Source organism: Rosa rugosa, chromosome 1 (genome assembly GCF_958449725.1).
Source record: "Rosa rugosa chromosome 1, drRosRugo1.1, whole genome shotgun sequence".
NCBI classification, from domain to species: Eukaryota; Viridiplantae; Streptophyta; class Magnoliopsida; order Rosales; family Rosaceae; genus Rosa; species Rosa rugosa.
In genome coordinates, this window is record NC_084820.1 from 56,705,263 (window position 1) to 56,728,706 (window position 23,444).

The window sequence follows — 23,444 nt, forward strand, 5'->3', positions numbered from 1 at the left end:
GATCGAATATTATTTGGTCAACTGTTGCATTGCAACAAGTATGCCCAGGAAACACTTTCCTTTGACAACGGTTTGCAGCACATGGAAGGTCCAGTCTTCAAGGTGAAGTAAATGCCTATGTGATATATTCTTTAGTTTGTAATTAGATTTTAAAAACTTTCTTTGCTCTTGCTATGTGATTAGATTTATGTTCTTGCCAGTTTAGTTATGTGGTAGGAAGTAATTTTTGATGTGAACTGTAATAGAAATTTTTTTACTTACGTTTTTGGAAACACTTTTTTTATTTTTTATCATGAAAAATATGTTCATGCAACATCACTTGCACTCTCTTCCTCTCTGTAGGTCAATGTTGTTTACTGCGATGCACAGATACAACTGTATGCATGGGTTGGTACTAATGCTCCACAATGAACAAAGACGAACCCACAGCCTCTTCTCTTTTTGGGACAACAGGTTGTCCTTGGCCTGCTGCCTTGCTTTGCCTGTGCTGCCTCTAATTAACCAATTGGATCATGATGCTCTTTGTCCTTGGCTTTCAAGGTATCATCTTCATTTTGTATGGATGCTGAACCTGTTTGTTCTTTTTCTCTTTAATTTAATTGCTCCGTGTTTGTTTTCTCTACCAACCCATCAATTTCTGCTTTCTACTGTAAGTTATTAGAATGGGTCAATAGAACAATAAACAACCCATGAAGTTGTGATTCACATTATTAAACAAGGTTTACAGCCTTCCAGGACATGGAATGTCCAACCTTCATGGTAGCAAAGTTAGCTAACCCTGCACCCAAGGAAGCGCTTTTATGATAGGTTCTTTAATGTTTCATTCAAGTTTACGTAATCGATTGTCTTTTTTTCTAATACCTTGGTAAGCACCTTTTATTATAATCAACATGTTCATGGAATATGACTTGGACTCTGTCTTGGTAGAGGCCAAACGGTGTACCAAAGTACTTCCACTCACATAGAATCTCAGACCAAGGGCAGATGTCAAATAGATATAAAGACATGTATAGATTGGTACTACTGATTTGGAGATGATCAAGATGAAGCCCAACAAAGTAATCTCCTCCAAGGATGAGAAGAAGGACATTCCAACAACACAGCTCATCTTCTTAGGTCAGTGGGTTTTTGTTCTGCTGTTTCTTCCTTGCTGTACCTATGCTGCTTGTGATCAAGTGGATCGCAACGCTCTCTTGTCCTTGGCTTTCAAGGTCTCATTACCATTGAACTGGTCGGCTGCCTCCGACTGCTGCCATTGGGAAGGAATACTCTGTGGCCTTGATGATCGAGTCGTTCATCTCTGGCTGCCTGGGAGAGGCTTAAGAGGTTCAATCTCTCCAGCTATCACCAACCTCACATTTCTCATCCACCTCAATCTTTCCAACAATAGGCTGTTGGGTCTGCTCCCAGATAGATTGTTTTCCTCCCTCTTTCGCCTCCAAGTTCTAGACTTGAGCTTCAATCGTCTCAACGGCCACTTACCAATTTCATCTAAGGAAGCCAGCAAGCTTCAGATTGTAGACTTGTCCAGCAATTACTTCAATGGAACAATCCCATCTTCGATCCTCATCCCATCCGTCGATGCAGGCTCTCTCGTCACTTTCAATGTCAGCAATAACAGCTTTGCTGGTTCCATTCCCATCTCTGAGTTCTGCAAAAATGGTAGCAATCACAGCAACCTCACCATCTTGGACTTCTCCTTCAACAAATTCAGTGAACCAATTTTCACCGGACTCGGCACTTGTTCGAAGCTCCAAGTCTTCCGGGCAGGCTTCAATAATCTGTCTGGCCCTCTCCCTGATGACATTTTCGACCTTGCTGATCTCCAACAGCTTTCTCTGCCTGTCAATCGCTTGTCAGGACACATTGGTGATGGCATTGTGCGTTTAACCAATCTGAAGCTGCTGGAGCTCTACTCTAACCAAGTGGCGGGGCCAATACCAAGCCAAATTGGTAACCTTTTCAGGTTGGTAGAGCTAGCTCTCCACATCAACAACCTCACAGGTGCCTTGCCTGCATCTCTCAACAACTGCACAAATCTATCCACCTTGAATTTGCGGGTCAATTATATGTATGGAGAACTCTCTGCCTTCAACTTCTCTACACTCCAACGCCTCACCACACTCGACCTTGGCAACAACAACTTCACCGGTGAGTTACCACAAAGCCTCTACTCTTGCAAGTCACTAACAGCAGTTCGATTCGCTAATAACCGGGTCATAGGCCAGATATCACCTGAAATAGGTGGACTAGAGTCCCTGGCTTTCCTATCCATCTCTAACAACTTCTTAAGCAATGCCGCTGGGGCTTTTAAAAATTTAAGGAGTTGTAAGAATCTGACCACTCTGGTGCTATCCAAGAGTTTTATGAATGAACCCTTGCCGGATGATGAAAGCCTAGTAGACTCTGGTGGATTTCAGAATATACTGGTTTTTGCCCTGGGTGGCTGCAATTTCACAGGTCAAGTTCCTACCTGGTTTGGCAAGCTTAAGAAACTTGAAGTCTTGGACTTGTCAGTTAACCTCTTAACCGGTCCAATTCCCAGTTGGTTTGCTACTCTGCCTAGCCTTTTCTACATGGATTTGTCCAATAATAACCTTACTGGAGGATTTCCTAAGGAGCTCTGTGGGATGCCAGGTTTGACATCGAAAGAGGCCATCGATCTAGCGGACAGAAGTTATATAGAGTTGCCGGTCTTTGTGAATACCCAAGCTGCAACTAATCAGCAGTACAATCAGCTGTCCAGCCTCCCTCCAGCTATATATCTAGGTAATAACTGCCTTGGCGGCAATATCCCCACCGAGATAGGGCAATTGCAGTTCATTCTCGTGTTGGACCTTAGTCGCAACAGCTTCTCTGGTAGCATCCCTGATCAGATACGTTTTCTCACCAACTTAGAGAAATTGGATCTCTCCTATAACCATCTATCTGGTGAAATCCCTGCTTCTATCAAAAGTCTGCATTTCTTGTCTTCCTTCAGTGTGGCATACAATGATCTTCAGGGACTAGTACCATCTGGAGGTCAGTTTAATACTTTTACCAACTCCAGCTTTGAAGGGAATCCAGGATTATGTGGCCCTCCAATGTTGAGTCGTTCTTGCCTCGAAATGCCTCGGAGCCCTGGAGCAGTATTTCGGACAACTAATACTCACACATATGAGACAAAGAAGATTCTTATTGCACTTGTCTTTGGGATCTTTTTTGGCATTGGTTTTAGTATTGGTTTTAGTATTGATGATGCAAAAATACCATTTCTTGGTTGGTGTATGAACAAATTAATTTAGTTACGTGTTCATATGTATTAATTAGTAGGTTTTCATGTAAATGTTTTGATCCATGCATGGTAATTCATCAAGCATGCAAGTGATATTTTTCTTTATCATGAATGTAATTCTGAAACTACCTAAAATGGGCATGTTACATCGTTGGTGAACAAAATTGACCACTTTTCAATAACATGAACAACATGACCGGCTGATATTTGTTAATGCATGTTATGAAAAGAGACCATTTTTTGTTCCCACAAACTATATAAATGCTCACGTTTGATGAATTTCCATGTAATTTTATCAATTGAACTGCAATGAGCAGTTGAGCACTTTAAAATTAGTTGGGAAAACAATGTGAGATGTTGAGTAACACCATCGTCAGTACTCAGTCATATGGGTATATACAGGATCACAGTTTGGTTTTTCCCACACTTCATCTATTTCGATCAGTGTAAATTATTGTGTATAGTGGCATTATCTGACTATTACTTTCCAGCCATGTGGCCTATGTATTATAAATTGAAGCTTTCTTCCATTATTTACGCCAAAGATTCAATAATATGATTCAACTAATTAGTCTTCTCTAAAAAAAATTAAAAAAAAAAAAACTAATCAGTCACTTTCTAATCTATTTCCCTACAAATTGTATAGTCAATAACCGAGAAGTTCAACTAAGTCCTGTATTATCTTATGTTCTTTATATTCTAAGCTATTATGTCATTTGATCAAACTTTTGACTAATTACCAAGTCCAACAGCTACTAATTGGCCACTAGCAAAACACCCATTAACCACATATTTAAATATGTCCCTCACAATCCCTTAAAAACTGTCTCTTATGTGAGCAGACTTTTATATATATATATATAGCAGGGATCGAGAGGGGACGTCAGTGAATGTCAAAAAATGCGGAGCTGCTTCTTAGCCGTTGATTGCTCTAAGTGAAAATTAACGGTTCAGAACCATTCCATCCAAAACCATGGTTTTATACTTCAAACCTACTCCTCAATCTCCACTCTCAGCGACAAAACCAGAATCCTCATCTCCAATCCACCCAAAATTCATGTCTTCCCACCATTGACGCTTGAAACTACACATCTCAGCTCGACCTTTCTGAGTATCTTCTCGCCCAAAAAGTTCCCGATCTCGAAGGCGTTGTTGGAATTGGGGATCGAGGCGTTGATCGGAGTGAGCTTAGATGAACCACGACGCAGGCCTTCCACAAATTTTCCGTTCAAATTGAATCAAGGGAAAAGAAACAAAAAGAGAACATACAGAGCCCATCAAAATCTGAGATTGAACGAATTTGTATCTGAGATGGAAGAATTGGTTCTAAGCATATGAGCTATCCCATCCTCATTCTGAATCCCAAATCTCTCTGGTTGTTTAGAATTCTTGTTTTTTAAGTTTTATTTTCATAGCGCATAATTGATGTCAATGGTTTGCTTGATTGTGGTTTAATTGGCAACACACGGGAAAAGTTAGTCAAAGTCTAGATGGGTGGTTTTTCAACGATTCCAGAAACCAATTGCTGAGATACTTTCAGTTTGAGAGAAGATGATGATTCAAGTGTGGATAGGTCATAGGTGGACACCACTTGACCTGCACGTGTTTTGGAATTAACTAAAGCTGAACCACCGTACGATCTCAGTTGTAGCATCCAACGGCTGATGTCTTTAGGTCCGCAAAATTGCAAGTTCACGGACGTCCTCTTTGGAACGTCCCTATATATATTATATATTAACTTATAAGTTATAACATTTATAAATATTAGTTAAAGTGGTTATATTCAATTAACTCTCTCTCTAAATCTGCCAAAATTAATTGTTATTTAACAAAGGAAACAAAAATTAAAGAAAATAAAACTTAGGAAATCAATTACAAAAAATGATATAACTTGTATGTTATAGAAAAAAGAGAAACATATTTAAAAATAATAAAAAATAGAAAATTATTAGGGCTTAATTGGGCGGGCTTAAAGGGTCGAGCCGGGCTTGGCCCTAACGGGCTCAAACGGGTCGGGCCGTAGGGTAGGGTTGGGCTTCATTTGCATGACCCTTACCCTACCTTATTTGAGAAATGGTAGGGCCGGACCGCCCTAATGCAAGGGCCGGGTTGGGCTTCGGCCCGGGCTTAGGGCCGAAGGGCTAAATGATGAGACCTATGTGGAGTAATGCTATTCCACATGGATTTCAGTGTAAAAGGTTGTACCTGTAGTGCACAACAACTCAAAGGTGATTAATGATTTGAAAAAGAAGAGATATGATCCATACAAATTTTCCTGTGATTCACATAGAAATGTCAATTTACATGTGATTTGAAAAAGAAGAGATATAATACATACAATTTTTGCTGTTATTTACATAGAAATGTTAATTTACATTAACATGAGCCAGCAATTTGTAGTCAGCACTTATTGCGTCAATTAGTAATGATATGATTTGTTAGCCTACGAGTCGTAGAAAAATTAATGAAGAAGTTTAACCTAATCATAGTCCGATTGAAAACAATCTAAGAGTTAGTGGTAATGTTGCATGAGAGTTTGGAGTTGGCCGGAGAAGATGATTTTTTTTTTTTTTTCCTGGGGTTTGGCTTTTTGGGTGCTTGTTATTCTGCTAGCTATTCTTCTTCTTTATTTTTCTTTTAATCTAGTACAATTTTGATAAGAAATAGCATCCCTCAAATTTTGATTTTTTTTTTATAAAGAAAAGTTTAATCTAATTAATTATAATATTTTTGATTGAAAATATATAATGCCATGTTATTTTCCACATCACTTGGTGTTGTGTTGACATTATTCAAACAACAAATCCAAACTATTTGATGTTTTAAAATCTAATGGCTCACAAAATGTGTAAAAAATTGTTTAAAATATAGTGTTCCATGATCCGGACCCCAATTATATTATTAAGTATAGTTTTTTATGGACTAAATACTTTGTTACTCCTCAAATTTTTCCCTGAAAAACAGTTTAGTCCCTCGCTTTTTAAATTAAATTGAATAGTCTTTATTCTCTCTAATTCTCACACAACAGATTCACAATATGTCTAAAATGACTATTATACCCTCACTCCCTCTTTTTTATTATTTTTCTCTTTTTTTAAAAAAAAAAATTTCTCTCTTTTTTATCTTTTTTTTTTTACTCTCTCTCTCTCTCTCTCTCTCTCTCTCTCTCTCTCTCTCTCTCTCTCTCTCTCTCTCTCTCTCTCTCTCTCTCTCTCTCTCTCTCTCTCTCTCCCCTTTTATTTCTTTTCTCCGTTTGATGTTCTTCACTTCTTTGGAACCTTAGCTTTGCTCCTCCAGCGAAGTCTTTAGTTTTCGATGACCACTTTTCCAGTAAGGTTCTTCGGTTGTGCCCCAAAATGTTAGATACATTCAGCGCGCTTCTTTTTCGATCCGAGACCTGGTTCCATAGGAGATTTGGTGAATTTTGATTGAAATTTGATAGATTTTGCATCCGTGGATGAATCGGAGACAGAGAGGGATCGAGAAAGTCTGGGCTGGAGAGGGGCTAAGATTGGAGACGGAGCGACGGAGGGTCAGCTGCTGCGGCAGCATGGAGGAGTTGAAGTGGGTCGGGGACAGCGAGGAAATCTTGGGTGGGTTGCAATCGGGATAAATGGGTTGGTTTGCGGCGGCGCCGGAGGGGAGTAGGGGTCGGAAATGCAACGGCGGATAAGGGGGTGGTGGTGGTGGAGAGGGAGGGAGATCTTGGAGTAGCCAAATGGGTTTTTCAATTTCTTTCTCTGATTTCTTGGTTGTTGCAGACCGAGAGCTGGGTTGGTTGGAAATGGGATCGGAGCTGAGCTGGTCGGAGTTGGAATTGGGGTAGGGGAACTGGAGCAGGGAGCTGCAGGAGTCGCCGGAGCATTTGTGGGTCTTGTCATGGAGGCCATGGCGGAGAATCTCGAATAGAGAGAGAGCTGAGAGAAAGAGAGAAGCAGGAAAAAAAAAGTGGAAATGAGGGGTATAATAATCATTTTAGACTTGTTGTGTGAGAATTAGAGAGAATAAAGACTATCCAGTTTAATTTAAAATGCGAGGGACTAAACTGTTTTTCAGGGAAAAGTTTGAGGAGTAATAAGTATTTAGTCATTTTTTATTTTAATTGTACATATATATATATATATATATATATATATATATATATATATATATATATATCATCAATCCCAAAATAGGTTTCGATTTCATTCATTACAAGCTCAAGTGATCATTACATACCCTCCTGCTGCCTTCTTTTCAGACAGATCAAGAAGATTTGCCTAGCGATTTTTAGAACATTGTTTAAGAGATAACTGAGAATCAAAACCTCACAAGATATAAGGACAGTATAGGTAGTTCCTCGAAAATTTTATTTCTCTTCGTCCTAACTTGATTTTCGCAAAAACTGAATTTATTTCAGTGGTTGAGAGAAGTGCTTCCGACCAAAAGCTAATTCTAGATGTATACCAAACAGTCCAAACAATTTTAAAAGCGTTTTTGGGATTGAAAGCAGTCTCAAAAGCATACCCAAACTGGACAATACTCAAACAAGCAATCAGAGCAATAAATCACTATTGGTCCGACTGAGCCGGGCTTTCAAGTAGGAGAATCCGAGAATGTCCAACTGACCCGACCCTGTCGATTTGAGTCTATTTTGCCCCCAATAGTCCACCTTATCCCTCGACTCAAAAATCCCCAAATCTTAAACCCCTTCTTCACCAATCTTAAACCCTCCAAATCCAATGGAACAACCACTGACCCCAAACTCCAACCCCCAAAAACCCACCAAACCCACAGACCCAAATGCCCTGAAGAAAAAGCTGCCCACCCCACAAGAGCTCATCTCCCACTATGAATCCCAAGGGCTTGACACCCAAGAAGCCTCTCTCAAGGTCATAGGGGACCTCCAGACTGCCCTGTTTAGGGTCATATCCTCTGGAAGAGGCAGAAAGGACAAGCTTTTGGCTGAGACTTCAAGAAAAGTTGACAACACCAACAACAGCCTTGCCATTCTTAACATGAAGCTTGACTCCAAGCCTGGCTATGGTGAGTCTTTTGCTATTGGGCTTGCTTCTGGGCTCACCTTCCAAGGCGTTCAGAGTGTTCTGCCTCATGTATTCAAGGGTTTTGGAGACATTTGGAATTCTGTCAGGAATGTCGAAAAGGAAAATCCTTGAACGGGTTTTCTTGTTGGGTTTCTGTTTTTACTTCTTTTCAATGTAGGATGTTCTCTTTCCCCTTTATTTGGGGTTTTTTTTTTTTTTTTTTTTGTTTCTGGATACTTGAACCTGTAGGGAAAAGGTGTGGGGAGATGCATTTTATTGATGTGAAATGAGTGTAATTTCCATTGGAAAGTTGATGTTACTCTTTGCCTCAGCATAGTACATTTGTATGTGGTGATGATCTTTTGCTTATGAATCTTAATTCCCCTACAACTGGGATTTGAGGGAACAAGGATTTGCAAGTGGATTCATAAAATTTGGTAATTGAGTCTGGAATGTTGTTAACTAGTTTTACTTCTCTTTTCTGGAAAGTCAGTGTGGTTCAAATTTCGACTCGAAGAGAGCTAACTACGGTAGAGCTTGACTATAGCTGCAGAAATTGAAGCAAAGCATACTCGAGTCTCGAATCACTTGCACTTTTTTTTTTTGAAAAGAAACAACTCTTTATTGAAAAAGAGAGAGACAAAAACAAGGAGGCGGACAAGGAGTCCGCTAAAAAGATCAAAAGACAGCTAGGGCAAAAGGCTTAGCATGTCGACTAAAAGAACAAACACAGCTTAGGGACTTATACTACAGCTGCTTGCCAATTAAGAATAATAGAAGAAAGACTATAATCCTTGAAATCCTTAGAAATAGAAGCCCATAAGGATGCCCAGAATTTGACTCTCTCCCACATGTCTTCCCTCTCCGAACCTCCATAGTTTTCAAAAATTCTCCTATTTCTTTCCAACCAGACCACCCAACAAACAGCTAGCACCCCACATCCCCAAAGGGTTTTTGCCTTTCTCCCTTTACCAAAAGCTAAAGGTTTTTCTCTTAGCAATTCGCTTCTCTGTAATGGAGTTGTCCAGTCCACTCTTGCCTCCCTAAAAAGCTTTTTCCATAAGGAAATAGTCACTTCACAATGCACAAAGACGTGATCAGCACTTTCTCCATGGTTTTTGCATAAAATGCACCAGTGAGGAGAAAAACAACTTCCAATTGCACTTCAAAATAAAGAGAAACATTTTCCTCACCGATTTTAACCATTCCACCCAACGCGTACCACAAGTTATATGCAGCCACTATGGTCAACCTTTTATGCTAAATACTATTGAAGGTTAAATTTTATATGGAATTGAAGTATGTGAAAGACTGACAAAATCAGAAGTAAATCTAAAATGATCCAAACCTATCATCTGTTTATTCACAGCTCAGCTCGTCTAATGTGTTCTTGGACCAAAAGTCTCTAGTTCTATACAAGTGAACTCAATGCTCAGGGGTAGCACGAGAAGCCTTTGCGATTACAATTTTTGTTACAATGGAAAGGATTGAACCTCTTGACCTATCCTAGTCCTAACTATCTTTTATGTCTTCCAATTTGGGGGCACATTCTACTTCAACATTGTGGTCATCATCTTGAATACCGATCTACAAGTGCCTTGGCCTTCTCTGGTGCAAAAAACCGTGCCTACACATGAAAACCGTGATTATTGCGACATACTGTTACATTAGCACACACATATGCACTGAGTATCAACATCTACTTCACACAAACATAAATGCCAAAAACTCATCTTCATTTCTTATTCACCTTGGAAAATGGTAATACGTTGTTAGATCAGTTTTGATGGAAGTCTTGCTAATGTTACAAAATAAGGAGTGTGGCCAGAATGAAGTGAATCAAGTTGGTTTACAAATTACAAAAGAAAATTTATATGTACGTCATCCTTCATAAAAGTGGGAGTACCATAGGGCTTTCTTCATAATCCTAACAATTGTATTTGAGATAACAATGAAAAGAATCCAGATAACTGATAACTTCGTGTTGTAGCATATAAGAACTGTTAGACCTTTTGTTAAACCCAATTAGGTAGAATAATGTCCACATGAAATTTAAGCTACTCAAAGCCAGTTCTTGCAGGCACTTTTATAGATGGAATTGTATGGTAATTGAATAATCTCTACATACGTAATGTGCATCTCGGTGTGTAAGCATTATCTCTACATATTTAGACTTCATCTCACACTAGTCATTCATAGATTTGCATGCATAATCATCTCTCTTTACATGTAAATGCCTGTGTGCATGTATTTCTACAAAAGTATAGTTCAGGTGCTAATAGCCATTCATATTTACCTGTATGAACATCCGCTCTGCTTCTCCACCTTTACCATTTTCTCTTAATATAATTCCCTGCAGAAGCATTAAAAGAATAAACCTTTATTAGCCAGTTTTCTTGATAAGAAATGCCTAGGGTCTGCACAACTTACCGAACAAAAAATGAAGCACCACAAAAGAAAAGGAGAAAAAGAAAAACCTTAGCCAAGTAACCACGGAAGTCATTTGGATGACTAGAGATGAGCCGATCATAGACAGAAACAGCATCACTGATATGGCCCCAATCTGAATAGGCTTTTCCAAGAAGTAATTCGACCTGATTTTTCATGACATAACCAAAATAAAATATACAAATAAATAAAAAAGGAAAACAGAATCAGACTTTCACAGAAGCAATTGAACCCAAATCACAACATCTGATGGCTAAATTAACTGAAAGGAACATTTCAAACCTTAAAAAGAAGAGAAATGTGCATGATTAAGTTGGGATATTACATAGATATTAAAAGGTAAATGGTCAAAATTCTCTTCCCAATACCATACAAGCTCAAAGTTTTATTTAAAGTTGCTAACTTTGTTAGGTTTCATCTAGCTTGTCACTCTGAAAGGAAAAGTGCAAAGTAGCCATTTCAGTGGTGCCAAAATATGTAAATGTTAGCGAGGATTCATGACTCACTTGAATGGGATCCACCTGCAGTTCAGTCGTACTGCTTGCAGCCTTTGGGTTGTCTGCATCCAACCGTGATCGAGAGGCAAGAAGAAATTGGACAGCCTGCAAACAGAAAGGCAGAAGGAGAGGCGGAAGAAGATAAGTTCGATTTTACTAGTTGTAAGAAACCTGGTAATCTAGGAGACAACTGAGTCGAAACCTCACAAGATATAATCAAAAAAGCAATCATAGGAATCACTATTGGTCCAGTACAACTACCATGTTTCTTTGATTACTCAGTTCCAGAAGCTACAGTATACGAAATTGTGCAAGTTCAAGAATATCAATTAGCATAATCTAGAGCATGTATAATCATCCTACCTAAAATGCTTAATACCCTTGAAGAATTTTTCTTCATGTCAGCATTCTAAACCATTTGGACACTGATGAAGGACCTCAACAAGAATGCAATGAGAGAAGTATTCTGAAATAAGAGTTAGCATAAGCGAAAGGAACAATGGAATACCTCATCTGGTCTTTTGGCAGCAAGCAATGCATTTGTAAGGCCACGCATAACTTCAAATTTGAGATCTTTGGACACCTGGCACAAAAGAACGGAACATTCATGTAAGGGGTTTTATTGAACTTATGCCAGTAATGGTTGATGAATATCAGCAGCTACCAAATTATATCATCTTCATGACAAGAATTATTTGAAATCCAACCAAGCTCTTTCAACTGATGTTTAGGTTAGCTGTGCTTAATCAGAAAAGTTATTGGAAGACTGACCATGGAAGAAACCTTATATGCAGCAACACTCCCTTCATAATCTTTGAGTTCATATTTTACTTCTCCAAGCAGACGAAAAACTTCAGGATCACTTGGTTTTTCCTATGTAACCCCCACCAAAAGAAGGGTTAATATGGAGTTATCAGCAGGAGAATTTCTATATGCAATTTTAAGCACCCTCTTCACGTACAATGTGGTTTTATAAATCCAAGAGCTAATAGTGAGAACAACCTTAGTCAAGTCCTCAAGCAGAGTGGAAGCCCGAGTATATTCTCCTAATTCTGCTAAAGTTACTGCAGCTCCCTGCAAAGCCCCAAGAAAACATTGAAAATGGCTGACACAGAAGATTTGATGGCAAACCGGAACCGTGAGCAATCAAGTAAAGAAAAATTTTGACATAAATTAAAAGAAAATATTGTAAATCCTGATATTATAATAAAATAAAATAATAATATTTTTATAAAGTCTTCTAGCATCAATAAAACTTCTAATCTTCTATGTAAACAAACACAGCATTTGAATTACATTCATGCGTGAACTTATTGTTACACCGTGCAACCTGCACTGGCATAAACAGTTACAGTCTCATATTGGTTATCCCATTATCCTACACTCAGGAACAACATCCTTTTACATTACTTCAAAAGCAAAATGGGAGTTTCAAGTGGACATTAACTAAATGGAAACAGTGTAAAATCTGATTATGTAAACTTCTAATTTAAGCAGTAGCAGGATTCAGCAACCAAGGAAGTTGGAAGAAATATAAATATGTTGTCTAATACGATATGACTCACCTCAAGAGCAGTTGGATCTTTTGGGCTGTTACCAAGTGTTGCTTCATATTCTTTGAGCCTAGTCTGCCACAAATCAAAAGTACAAGTGTTAGTGAGATAATACTATTTGTGATGTATGGTGTTATTCCTATCACCGCTATCATTAATACTTCATTGCATTTATTATACTATTATTACTGCTACTAGTGATAGTATTCTGGGATACTATGTATGAATCAGCCACCATCTGTCCTGTCAAAGCAGCCCAAATCTATTTTTTCTAATTCTTTTCTCACTAGCTTCTACTTTCTTTCCCACTGTAATATATCAGAGGCACTTCTCCATATCCAGCATCAGCTCAATGCTTTCAGTATTTCACACATATATCAGAAATCATATATACTCAAGTGATTTAGACACAAACCAATTTTCTAAACAGAACATATATACTAAACGGAAAAGATAAAAGATTTTTTTTCCTTTGAACATTACCTGAAGTGAAGCTTTCTCTTCTTCAGACAGTTTATTACTGGTTAGTGCAGCATCCTCAGTAGGACTAACACTGAAAACTTGAAACCATATCGAAATGAAATCATTCCTCAGGAATTACTAGAATAATATACTATTAAAAAGGCATAGAAAGCAATAACAAAATAACAATAGTTTCAACCTCTAGATGCATTATATTAAATCAAGTGGTCATTTAAACAGAAGAAAGCTAGCAAAACAAAAATATTCAAATCTGTAAAACTTCAATCTACTATGTCATACCTGCTAGAAGGAAGAAAGTCCCCCAAAGCAAAAACCAAACCAAATACCAATACTGCTACACCTACTCCAATCTATTCCATGAGAAACTCTGAATCAGATATGTGTGCCTTGAACATTGATTGTATGGGTTAGAAAGTGCATAGCAGAACAAGTTTACCTGTGTTCCAAGTCCAATTTTTTTCTTTTCCGATTTGACAGGTGCATCATAGTCAATTGCTCCAAATTCCTCTTTGTCAATTGTTTTCTTCTGCTCAAGTGCTGAACTGAATGTTCCACATAAAGCATGATACTTATTGGCAATTATTCTTGAAAACATTATGCACATGAAACCATCCAATCAGCTACTATGATATACTAATGATGCAATACAAATAGTCGTACATATTGCTGCAATAGCATGGCAACGAGGTATAAAAATGACATGATCACTGACTTTTTTATATGCATATAGCCATATATATGATGTCAGGTAATGCTGAATGGTGAAAATTGAAAAGGAATTACTGCACTCAACTTCACCGAGTACAATAAGGGGTAGTTGACGTGAGAGTGAAGTATACATTACTTGGGCAGTTGGTGTGATTCCTTAGTTTGCAGTACTTTCTAACAATTTATGAACGCCAAATATCCAAAAAGTAATCAACACTCCAATTTAACCTCTTAGAGAAAATGCATCATACCTTCTAACTGCTTCCAGACGTTCCTCAAACTCAAGGTCCCCAAGATTTCTCTTAACTTTACCATCAAATCGGGAACTTAATCCAGGCGCCTCTACAAAGAAAATGTCGCCTTGAGTTGAATGAAAATATAACCAATTGAAGAATAGAAGGAGCATGTCTTACTAATCAACAAGAGACTGGGACTACAAAACGACTAAATGAGACCTGATAACATGATTTTCCACACAAATTACAAACATGTCCAAGCCTCCAAGTTGGTCATGAATTTTGAAAATAACGAAACAAAGGCAAGTTACTACTAGCCAAAGATTAAGTACAAGTTTTAGTTACCAACATAACAAGGCATGCAGGAAAAACAGCATGAGAAGACCATGATCTTTGTATTCGTTCAAACAGCAGCTCTTGGCAAAGAACCGATCAAGCCTAGAGCTAAAATGTCTGATAGTAATAATTAGTCGTGCGAATACTATGAATACTAAGCCACTTACGATTTGTCACAGACCGGTTCGTGGTTGATTTCCTGCACAAGGAAGTAAACAGGATTAAATATCATTGAAGTTGTTTACATAGAAAATTCAATGTCACCAAAGATCATGCTATTGGTGAAAACATTTGATTATAGCTATAAATAGATACCACAAAACAGCTGCACACAAATACCAATAGTTCAGTACACATTTGCATTAGCCATATATGCATTTATATAATCTTCGACTAATTGAAACCCCAAAAACGACAAGACCCAATTAAGTTCATACATTATACAAGAAAAGAAACCAAACTAGAAAGCACAAAATGCATTCAAAGAATGTACCTTTGTTGATAACCAGTTCCCTTCTGCTCAACTGAGGTAGCGGCCTTGTTTGTCTGAGTGTGTTGGAACAAACTTAAGCTCAGAGGAAACAAAGTTTAATGAAACTTTGAAAGAAAAGGCTCAGTCTTGGTTATTAAATTAGAGACACGGTACCTGGTTGAGGTTGTTCTTTTTCTTGTTCTTGTTGTTGGTTTTGGTTCCGAACCCGGGTCTGGGCTTCGAATCAGCGCATTGAATTCGAAGCGTATGGAAACGACACGTCGTCATCGCCGTCGTCGTTGCTGCGGCGATGAACATGGTGGAGTTTTCGCGGCTTTTTACCGGAAAAGTTCCTCAGATTGATGGCTTTTGCTGTGTTTTAGTTTTGGTGGCAAGCAAGCACACATATTTTCTTGTTGAGTCGAAAATGTTTGAGCTATAGCCTTCGACAGTGGGGCCCACTAGATAAGATATATGACACGTCAAAAAACACTAATTTTCTGTGTTTATATGGATCTTAAGAGTCAACTCATAATTTTCATCTTCTTCTGATTCATGTGAACGCTAGCATTGAGTCGATTGAGCTTGTATAAGTTTACCTATCTACTCGAAAATTTTTATTTTTTAGCACAGACATTAATATATTCTAGCATGTTGATGGAATGTCGACTTGTCACACCAATCCAGAAACATATGAAATTTCAAATATGAGTGATCTAATTAGCTGTGAATTGTCGTGAATCTAGTCATTCGTCATTTCCTTAGTAAAAACAATCATTGACCCGCATGTCTAATTTTACCTTCCATTTACCAAACATATCTTTTAGCTTCCTAATTTTACTTGCCCGGAAAGATAAATACCAAACATGTTGAATATTTATAGCAAGTAAAAAAATTTGCTTCATTTGCCTTAAAAGGCCAAACTTGTACCCACCTTGCTACCTATACTATGTACGTCCTACAGCCGGGATCACCAGATAATACATCTCCAATCAACGGCTCCCTAGCCTGTCTACTTGTTTCTCAACATCACCTCCCCCTCTATATTTGATTGCAAGATTACTAGCATTTGTCTTAATTATCTTCATGAAATCTAATCCTGATCTTCTCTAAGAGTACTATAATAATCTGTCGCTATTACAATGTCGATCGATGCTTAACTTTCATGGCGCCTGGTTGCAATGCTAACTGACTCAGAAATAGCTCCTAGCTAGCCATATAGCTGCGCTAGCTTGGGATGATTTTAGGCGTGGCATATTCCCTTTGGCTATATAAAACGTTTGGTTTCTGAAAATTTAAAACTTGATTAGTTCTCATGATGTGTAAGGTCTTTCTTGACCAACCACATCCAAAAATAAATAAATAAAAGAATTGAATATTCCATGAATTAACAAGACATTTTTCTAACACAAATCGGCCAAATTTGTAGCCCGACGAAAAGTACTTAGCATGCAATGAGTAATGCTAATCTTGTGCTTAACCATTATCCCCCATCACGCAGTGAGTAAATCTAATTCATGATTAGGAACTCCTATCACCATAAGGAACAATATTATTAACTTACCATTATATGTCTGTCTATAAGGGCATAAGAATAAAAGAAACAAAACCCTAGAGGCCGCCGCTGTGTATACTAGTGCCTGTCCGGCTGCGCCTCGGCCCCGGCGACGGCCTCTGGCCTAGCCGGCGGCTATTAGGTGAGGCCGGACGGGAGTTTTCTCCAGGGTTGTGTCTCGGTTTCAAAGGATTGGATCGGAAGTTGTCTGGTTTCGTCCCTATTGGCCGAAGGAACTGGCTGAGTTGTGGAAGTGGGAAGGGATCGGAGAAGGAAAGGGGTTTGCTGGGGTCGGAGCGGCGTCTGTTGGTGGACTTTCGTCGGTCGGCCGACGTCGATGGTCGGATTGACGGTCGATTGAGGGCTGATTTGGACGATCGATCCGGATCCTGTTGCAGACTTTCCAGATGCCGGTGTTTGTTGGGCGGACTGGGACGCTCAACGGCGTTCGCCGATGGTGGGACGACTACGGAGGCGCGACGGTGGCCCGACTTCGGTGGTGGGGTGGCGGTCTGTGTAGTGGGGCGACACAGCTGGTGACTTGGGCCGGGCGGGGTTGGATGCATGGCCGGTTTGGTCCTTTGGGCTTGGATGCAGCTGGTAGGCCCGATCTGGGCTGGAGATGGGGTTTGGGCTCACTTTGTGGACCCAACCCAAGTTGTTATATTGTTATATTTTATTTTTTAGTTACTCTACTATTTCCTTGCTTTGGGAATCCTAGGTTTGTATTACTCTCTAATTTTGTTAGAGAACTACGCACTTTCGTGCCTCTAGCAAATCCTCTTGAGTAGTTAAGACGGAGGATTCTCGAGATAAGGACGTGGGAAGATTTTGGTTCCTGGGTCTCCTTGCCTAGTACTTGACTTTGAGTCTTTTACTACTTGCTTCTTAGTTCTCTCTAGTTGTACACCAATTGAGGTCTCTAGGCGACTAGGTTTACTTTTCAAAAGAGAGGTTTTGTAGTGAGGATTTGATCTCCTGTATATAGGCTCAATAAGTGAGCGCATTTGTTAACAGTGAGGGGTCACCTGTCCTTTGCCTGGTAGCTTATATCATGTATGATTGTGGTGTAAGACAGCATTTGATGTACGTGCCTTCTGGCCATGGATATTTGAATGATATTATCTCCTTTTCTCAAAAAAAAAGAAAAAAGAATAAAAGAAACGAAGGAGGGGAAAAAAAAAACTCTGAATGCAATGCTTTAAATTATGGAAATTACAAGGAAATCTAGCTAAAGCTAGGCTGTGTATGTGTGATTGCACATCTGTATAGATTGTACGAGGACTAGATTTCCTTCTATGTACATGTACCAACGTCCACAAAGAAAACATCGAAATAATTAACATCAATTTTAACAATCCATGAAATTAAACTTTATAAGTAAGTATTACGTACAAGCAGCAACAGCTAGCCCAGATGAAATAAAACAAGAGAAAATGAAATAAAAATTATTAGTTAGCCCAGATGAAATAAAACAAGAGAAAATGAAATAAAAATTATTAGTTCTTAGAGCCACAATTAGCCCGACTTATTCAACTAATTAAAAGAAACAATTTAATAAAGATGCGATGAAATCTAAACATGCATTTCCACCCACAACGTCCATAATTAACTAATCAAGCCCCATTATGCTTTCTCCATCAAAGGTTCTCTAAGTCCATCAACAAATTGACCATAAGCATTGCCATCTTCCTTCTTGCAGGTAGAGGAATCAAAATGAGTACTCACCTCAGAAATTTTCTTCAGGAACTGATCAAGCTCTAAGCCACCGTACCTCTTCTCATTCTTCTGAAGCAAATTGAGTATTTCTTTGAAGAACTCAACATCACATGGCAACACTATCCCTCCACTGATCTTGAACCCAAATTCCTCTCCTGATTTGTCAAGAAGAGCCACAAATATCGGATATTTGAGGAATCGGGTAGGAATCAAGAACCGGATTCGGTACCATCCAACATAAACAGGAAGAAAGCCAGAGGGAGTGGGGTTGGATTTGCCATTGACGCTTATGGCCTTCCAGAGCTTCATCACTTGTTTGAGTTGGATGGCTTGCCGGATTGTTTTGGAACTTTTGCTTGTGGGGGTTGCCATGGGGAATTAATATGAAGATACAAGAAGGTGATTTGCAATCCAAGTCCTTTACAAAAATGCTTCAATGTTTAAGGATTGCCTAGACGATGACGGAAAGAGAATCTGAATATTTATGTTGGTAAAACTCAGGAAAGTGAAAATTTATAATGTTTCCAAAATGACTTCATTGCATTGCTGGAAATATCCATGCACATATTAAATACGTACATTTAAGTTTGAATAGACTTTAGAGTAATGCAAGCTTAGCATTCAGTAGGTTAAGACACTAATGCCAAAATAACTGTCACCCTATTAAATGTTGAAATTTGACTGGCCTAACCATACCCAAACTTCTTTTTTTTTTTTATACAATAACCATACCCAATTTATATTTCATGGTGCATCTCCGAAAATGAGTACACAAAGAAGAGGATTAGAAATTTGAACTTATCAGAGTTTATGGCTTTAAAGGTTAGATAGTACTATTCATCTGTATATATATTCAGAAAACCCATGATCTTACGAATATAGATGCATGCTATATGCGTGTCTCTCAGTGCAACAATATCGTGATCGTTTATGTTAAATTATTGGAAAAATTTCGCAAACAGTACACCAAGTAAAGGCCACTAATAATTCTTATACATAAAGTTCCAAACCAAACATTTCGGTACACGAAATCTGAAACTCGACCCACTATCAGTACACGAAGTCAATTTTTGACACCAAAATGTCCATTATGCCCTCAGTTCTTTTTTTTTTTAATAAATTTTTTTTTCTGTTATTTTTTTTCCTTCGTTTTTTCTGTTTTTTTTTTTTCCTTCGTTTTTATCTCTTTCTTCTTCCTCACCTCCACGCTCACTCCCTCGCTTCCAACGCCGCCCTTGCCCTCCAATTGGTGAGATTTATGGTCCTACAGCTTATATTTGTAACTCGGCCAATATTTAGTCATGTGAAAAGAAAGAAAGAGATAAAAATGAAGGAAGAAAAAAAATAACAGAAAAAGCGAAGGAAAAAAAATAACTGAAAAAAATAGAAAAAAAGAAGGAAAAAAAAATTATTAAAAAAAAAAAGAACTGAGGGCATAATGGACATTTTGGTGTCAAAAATTGACGTCGTGTACTGATAATGAGTCGAGTTTCAGATTTCGTGTACCGAAATGTTTGGTTTGGAACTTTATGTATAAGAATTATTAGTGGCCTTTACTTGGTGTACTGTTTGCGAAATTTTCCCTAAATTATTTATATATTTTTGGAGATCAATCACTATTCGTATACTTTTAATTACTCAATAGCCGTATACTTTTAATTACTCAATAGCCCTACTTTCGTTTAACCATCCATGTGAGACCTACTTTACATGAGAGAGTTTAATTAGTACATAGTTAAAAAATAATTTATATTATTGCCAATAACAATCATTTAATTTAGTGGCATGAATAAAAGATGAACTATTTATATGCCAAGCCAACTGCTAAACCAAATAGAAACCAATGGTGCATCTCGCGGCGAGCTATGGCGGTTTTCGGTCATCGATTGTGAAACTTCGTTGACCAATTCAATGCAAATGGTTAGTGTTTCGATCATTAGTCTTGGAAGAGTTGGCGGTCTAGACAACATATATATATATAGACACACACACGGAGCCGATCGAGAGAGGACGTCCGCACTTTCGCTAAAGTGCGGACGTCGATGCTGCAGCTCGGCTCGGGGCACGACGGAGCTGCGGGGCTTGCCGGACGGAGGCCAGGGGTCGGACGGACCGATCTGCAATCAGTGGAGTCGCTGACGACGTGGTTGCAGTGCTGCCCAGAAACCTGCAACCTCGACCTCCTCCGACCTCGATCCCTGCCTAGAAGCTGTCTGGGATGCCTCCAGCCTCTGTCCGGCCCGATTCGCACCGCCGTCGAGGCCTGAAATGCTGCAGAAGATTGACGTCCGCACTTTAGCGAAAGTGCGGACGTCCGCTTTGGAACGGACCTGTGTCTATATATATATATAGACACACACACACATACATACATATATACATACATGCCTTTTATGCTAAGGAGGTCCGTTCCTTAGCTAAGGAACGGATTTCCATATTTTGACTACTTTTTCGATCACATATTCACATCTTAACTATTCAGTTTTTAGATCCTACTGTATAGATCACTTCTACAAATTTTCAGCCAAATTGATGACCGTTAAGGCATCCAAAACTGTAATTTACAGTTATGAACACGAACGGTTCAGGCTGAACAGATTCGGTTCATTCATTGGTTAGTATAGAAAAACTGTATGTGTGTGTGTGTCTATATATATATACACACACACATATATGACGAATTACGAGAGCGTCCAAAGCATCTGTATAATGATTTGCCGCATAATATGGCGGATATGAGCAAAATTGTGAAACCAAGATAGCCAATTCCGCCCGAAACAAATAATCGCCATAAGCGAGTTCACCCCTACTACGAAATTGGAGTTTCTTTATGTTATTTATTTTGTTAAATTCATGTTATTGAAAGAGGATTGGAACAGTAGTTAGTCCTAGCCTACCTTCACAACTTGAACTAATAACCACTAATATTTCTAATATAGAATTGAAGCTAGATAGTTACTAATTTTGGGTTGTTTAATCTAGGTGTGCTCGCCTAATACTATCTTGTATCTTGTTGAGAGCTGAAAGCCGATAACTATATTGATCAGAGCGTTCGGAGAGAGTTCATGACAATTAATTAAAAATAACCATCGGAGAGAGTTCAAGAAAATCGATCACGACAAAGATGATACCAAGACGTCAAGAATAGAAACAACAATTAATTAATTAATTAATTATATATATATATATATATATAATATTAACTTCCTATATTCCTATATATCCAACCATGCACGTTTTTTCCCATTTTGTTTTTCTCTACTCTCTTTTTTCGATGGCATTGTATGTGGAGACAGTGGAGTCTCGATCCAACTGAATATAACTAAGCTACGGCGCTCTCAACTCAACTGTAATTTTGTTGTGTTTTTTGCTTTGTTTCTTGTACGAAGGAGGCATGAACTGTAGAAACAAAGTTCAGATAAGTGCTTGGCAAAATATAGTAAAATAACCCATCTCGAGCCATATGAATGAACAGAGGTCTAATTGTTGTATCGATGTATCCAAAGCCTATGTAATTAAAAAGAATCAGCTAGGGAAGAATTAACTGGAGTGGATCGAAACGATATAAGTTAAAAGAGCTAGGAGGAGTACGTGGAAATTAACAATAAAAGTTAAGAGAGTACAAAAGTTATTCCACTTTGTTATGATCGTTGGATCTCTCCCGTGCCATGCATATCCACTCGAACCTGTCTGAAATGCAGATACAACACCAACTTCGTATTTTAATTAGAATTTCGGGTTCGTAGAGAATCTGATTATCGAAATTAAATATTGCCATATTGGTTCATGATAGATTATTACTGGATGACAAGTACGAATGTGGATCTCTTCTGATCTATCCTTAATCTAGAATTCCAATTCGTGTCTTACCTCCTACTCCAAAAGAATTAGAAGCGAAATTACTTGACTCTTGGAAGTTTGAAACGGTTTTACATTTAGGGTTTAGGTTTTAGAAACTTCAAATTCAGGTAAAGCTCTAAATTTTGACTTCTGTATTTGACAATTTAGGGTTTAGATATATAAAATCAGGTACGAGTCTCAAAAACTATTTTTGATCTTTTCTTTTATTATCATACAATTAGTTGTTGTCCATAAGTTGAACTCGAGACATCTCACTCAAAAATAATTACACCACTGAACTAAATATTCATGAACAATTATACTTTGACTTACTGGAGTAATAAAAAATAGTTAATTTTTTATATAATTTTTACACATTTATATATCTCGAAAATATGTAGCTAGCTAGACTCGTTTAAATAAGTGGATATAAAATATGTGGTTAGTAATGTGATCCCTAAAAAGGTTCAATTACTTCTATACCAATTGTGGTTGGGAATGTACGTCATCTGTATAAATGTGGTACAACAAGTTTAACTACGTACGTTTATGTGTGGCTGTCACTTAAATTATACCATATATAACAAATTAAACCTCTAATCCTTAAACCATTTGACCATAATTAAGTAGTCCATATTATCAATGGCCGCCAAAATTTACAACAGCACTTGGACAAATTGCCAAAAATAGAGAAAGCCGGTCGAGTTGTAAGGCGGAGCACTCAACACCTATGGACTTTGTATATATAAATATGGATTTGATCCCAGCTTCATAATCAAACAACAAACCAACAATGAAAACATGATCGGGTCCTTTCTACTGCAAACACCATCTTCGTTCGCAGAGAAAGAGTTTTCTCCTCCATATTTGTACAAAGGTTGAGCTTTTTCTCTGCGATATAGATCAGACCCACAAAATCCATGTTTTCTGTTTGTTCTGTAAATTGAATTTTTTTTCCTTTAATTCTCTAGGTGAAATACTATAGTTTATATGATTAATCAGCATGAAACCCTTTGCATGCAAGAACTTAGCCATTCAGAGCCATTAATCCATCATCAACATCAGCTTCATCACATTCATCGCCATCGAAACTACAACATGAAGCAGCAGCTGATAAGGCACATTGGCGCGTGGCCAAAGAACAGCATTCACCGGCTATCGCTTTGGTTTCCTCCAAACCACAAACATCCAGTTGTTTCCGGGGGACTCTTAGACTCCGGTGAGAACTCTGCAGAATCGTTGCTGGCCGGAGAGTTGTCTGATGGCCACCGGGCCTCGGTGCAAGTTCCGAAAGGGTTC

The 23,444-nt window shown here is 38.3% G+C and overlaps 4 protein-coding genes across 5 annotated transcripts; 2 read left to right on the top strand and 2 right to left on the bottom strand.

Annotated features, from left to right (window-relative positions):
- Positions 1-948: 948 nt before the first annotated feature.
- Positions 949-3,537, top strand: LOC133742393 (tyrosine-sulfated glycopeptide receptor 1-like). 2 transcript variants are annotated; one of them, XM_062170054.1, is made up of 2 exons: positions 949-2,548; positions 2,638-2,774. In XM_062170054.1, exons 1-2 carry the CDS (start codon positions 1,035-1,037, stop codon positions 2,720-2,722), a joined length of 1,599 nt encoding a protein of 532 aa, XP_062026038.1. In that variant the 5' UTR covers positions 949-1,034; the 3' UTR covers positions 2,723-2,774. The 2 variants fall into 2 exon arrangements, with proteins under 2 accessions (XP_062026038.1, XP_062026035.1); XM_062170051.1 differs by having other exon boundaries at positions 949-3,537.
- Positions 3,538-7,775: 4,238 nt separating this feature from the next.
- LOC133742405 (uncharacterized) lies at positions 7,776-8,647 on the top strand. The gene has a single exon (XM_062170064.1). The coding sequence runs from the start codon at positions 7,996-7,998 to the stop codon at positions 8,428-8,430; it is 435 nt and encodes a 144-aa protein (XP_062026048.1). The 5' UTR covers positions 7,776-7,995; the 3' UTR covers positions 8,431-8,647.
- Positions 8,648-9,618: 971 nt separating this feature from the next.
- On the bottom strand, positions 9,619-15,452 carry LOC133725600 (uncharacterized). The gene is made up of 15 exons (XM_062152909.1): positions 15,206-15,452; positions 15,053-15,105; positions 14,727-14,758; positions 14,239-14,329; positions 13,716-13,821; positions 13,559-13,629; positions 13,280-13,349; positions 12,809-12,871; positions 12,246-12,317; positions 12,015-12,116; positions 11,752-11,826; positions 11,253-11,348; positions 10,776-10,892; positions 10,595-10,651; positions 9,619-9,925 (listed from the first exon to the last, which is right to left on the bottom strand). Exons 1-15 carry the CDS (start codon positions 15,347-15,349, stop codon positions 9,869-9,871), a joined length of 1,206 nt encoding a protein of 401 aa, XP_062008893.1. The 5' UTR covers positions 15,350-15,452; the 3' UTR covers positions 9,619-9,868.
- Positions 15,453-16,022: 570 nt separating this feature from the next.
- LOC133742415 (auxin-responsive protein SAUR21-like) lies at positions 16,023-18,778 on the bottom strand. The gene is made up of 2 exons (XM_062170071.1): positions 18,315-18,778; positions 16,023-16,318 (listed from the first exon to the last, which is right to left on the bottom strand). The coding sequence occupies exons 1-2, from the start codon at positions 18,675-18,677 to the stop codon at positions 16,259-16,261; spliced, it is 423 nt and encodes a 140-aa protein (XP_062026055.1). The 5' UTR covers positions 18,678-18,778; the 3' UTR covers positions 16,023-16,258.
- Positions 18,779-23,444: the final 4,666 nt, after the last annotated feature.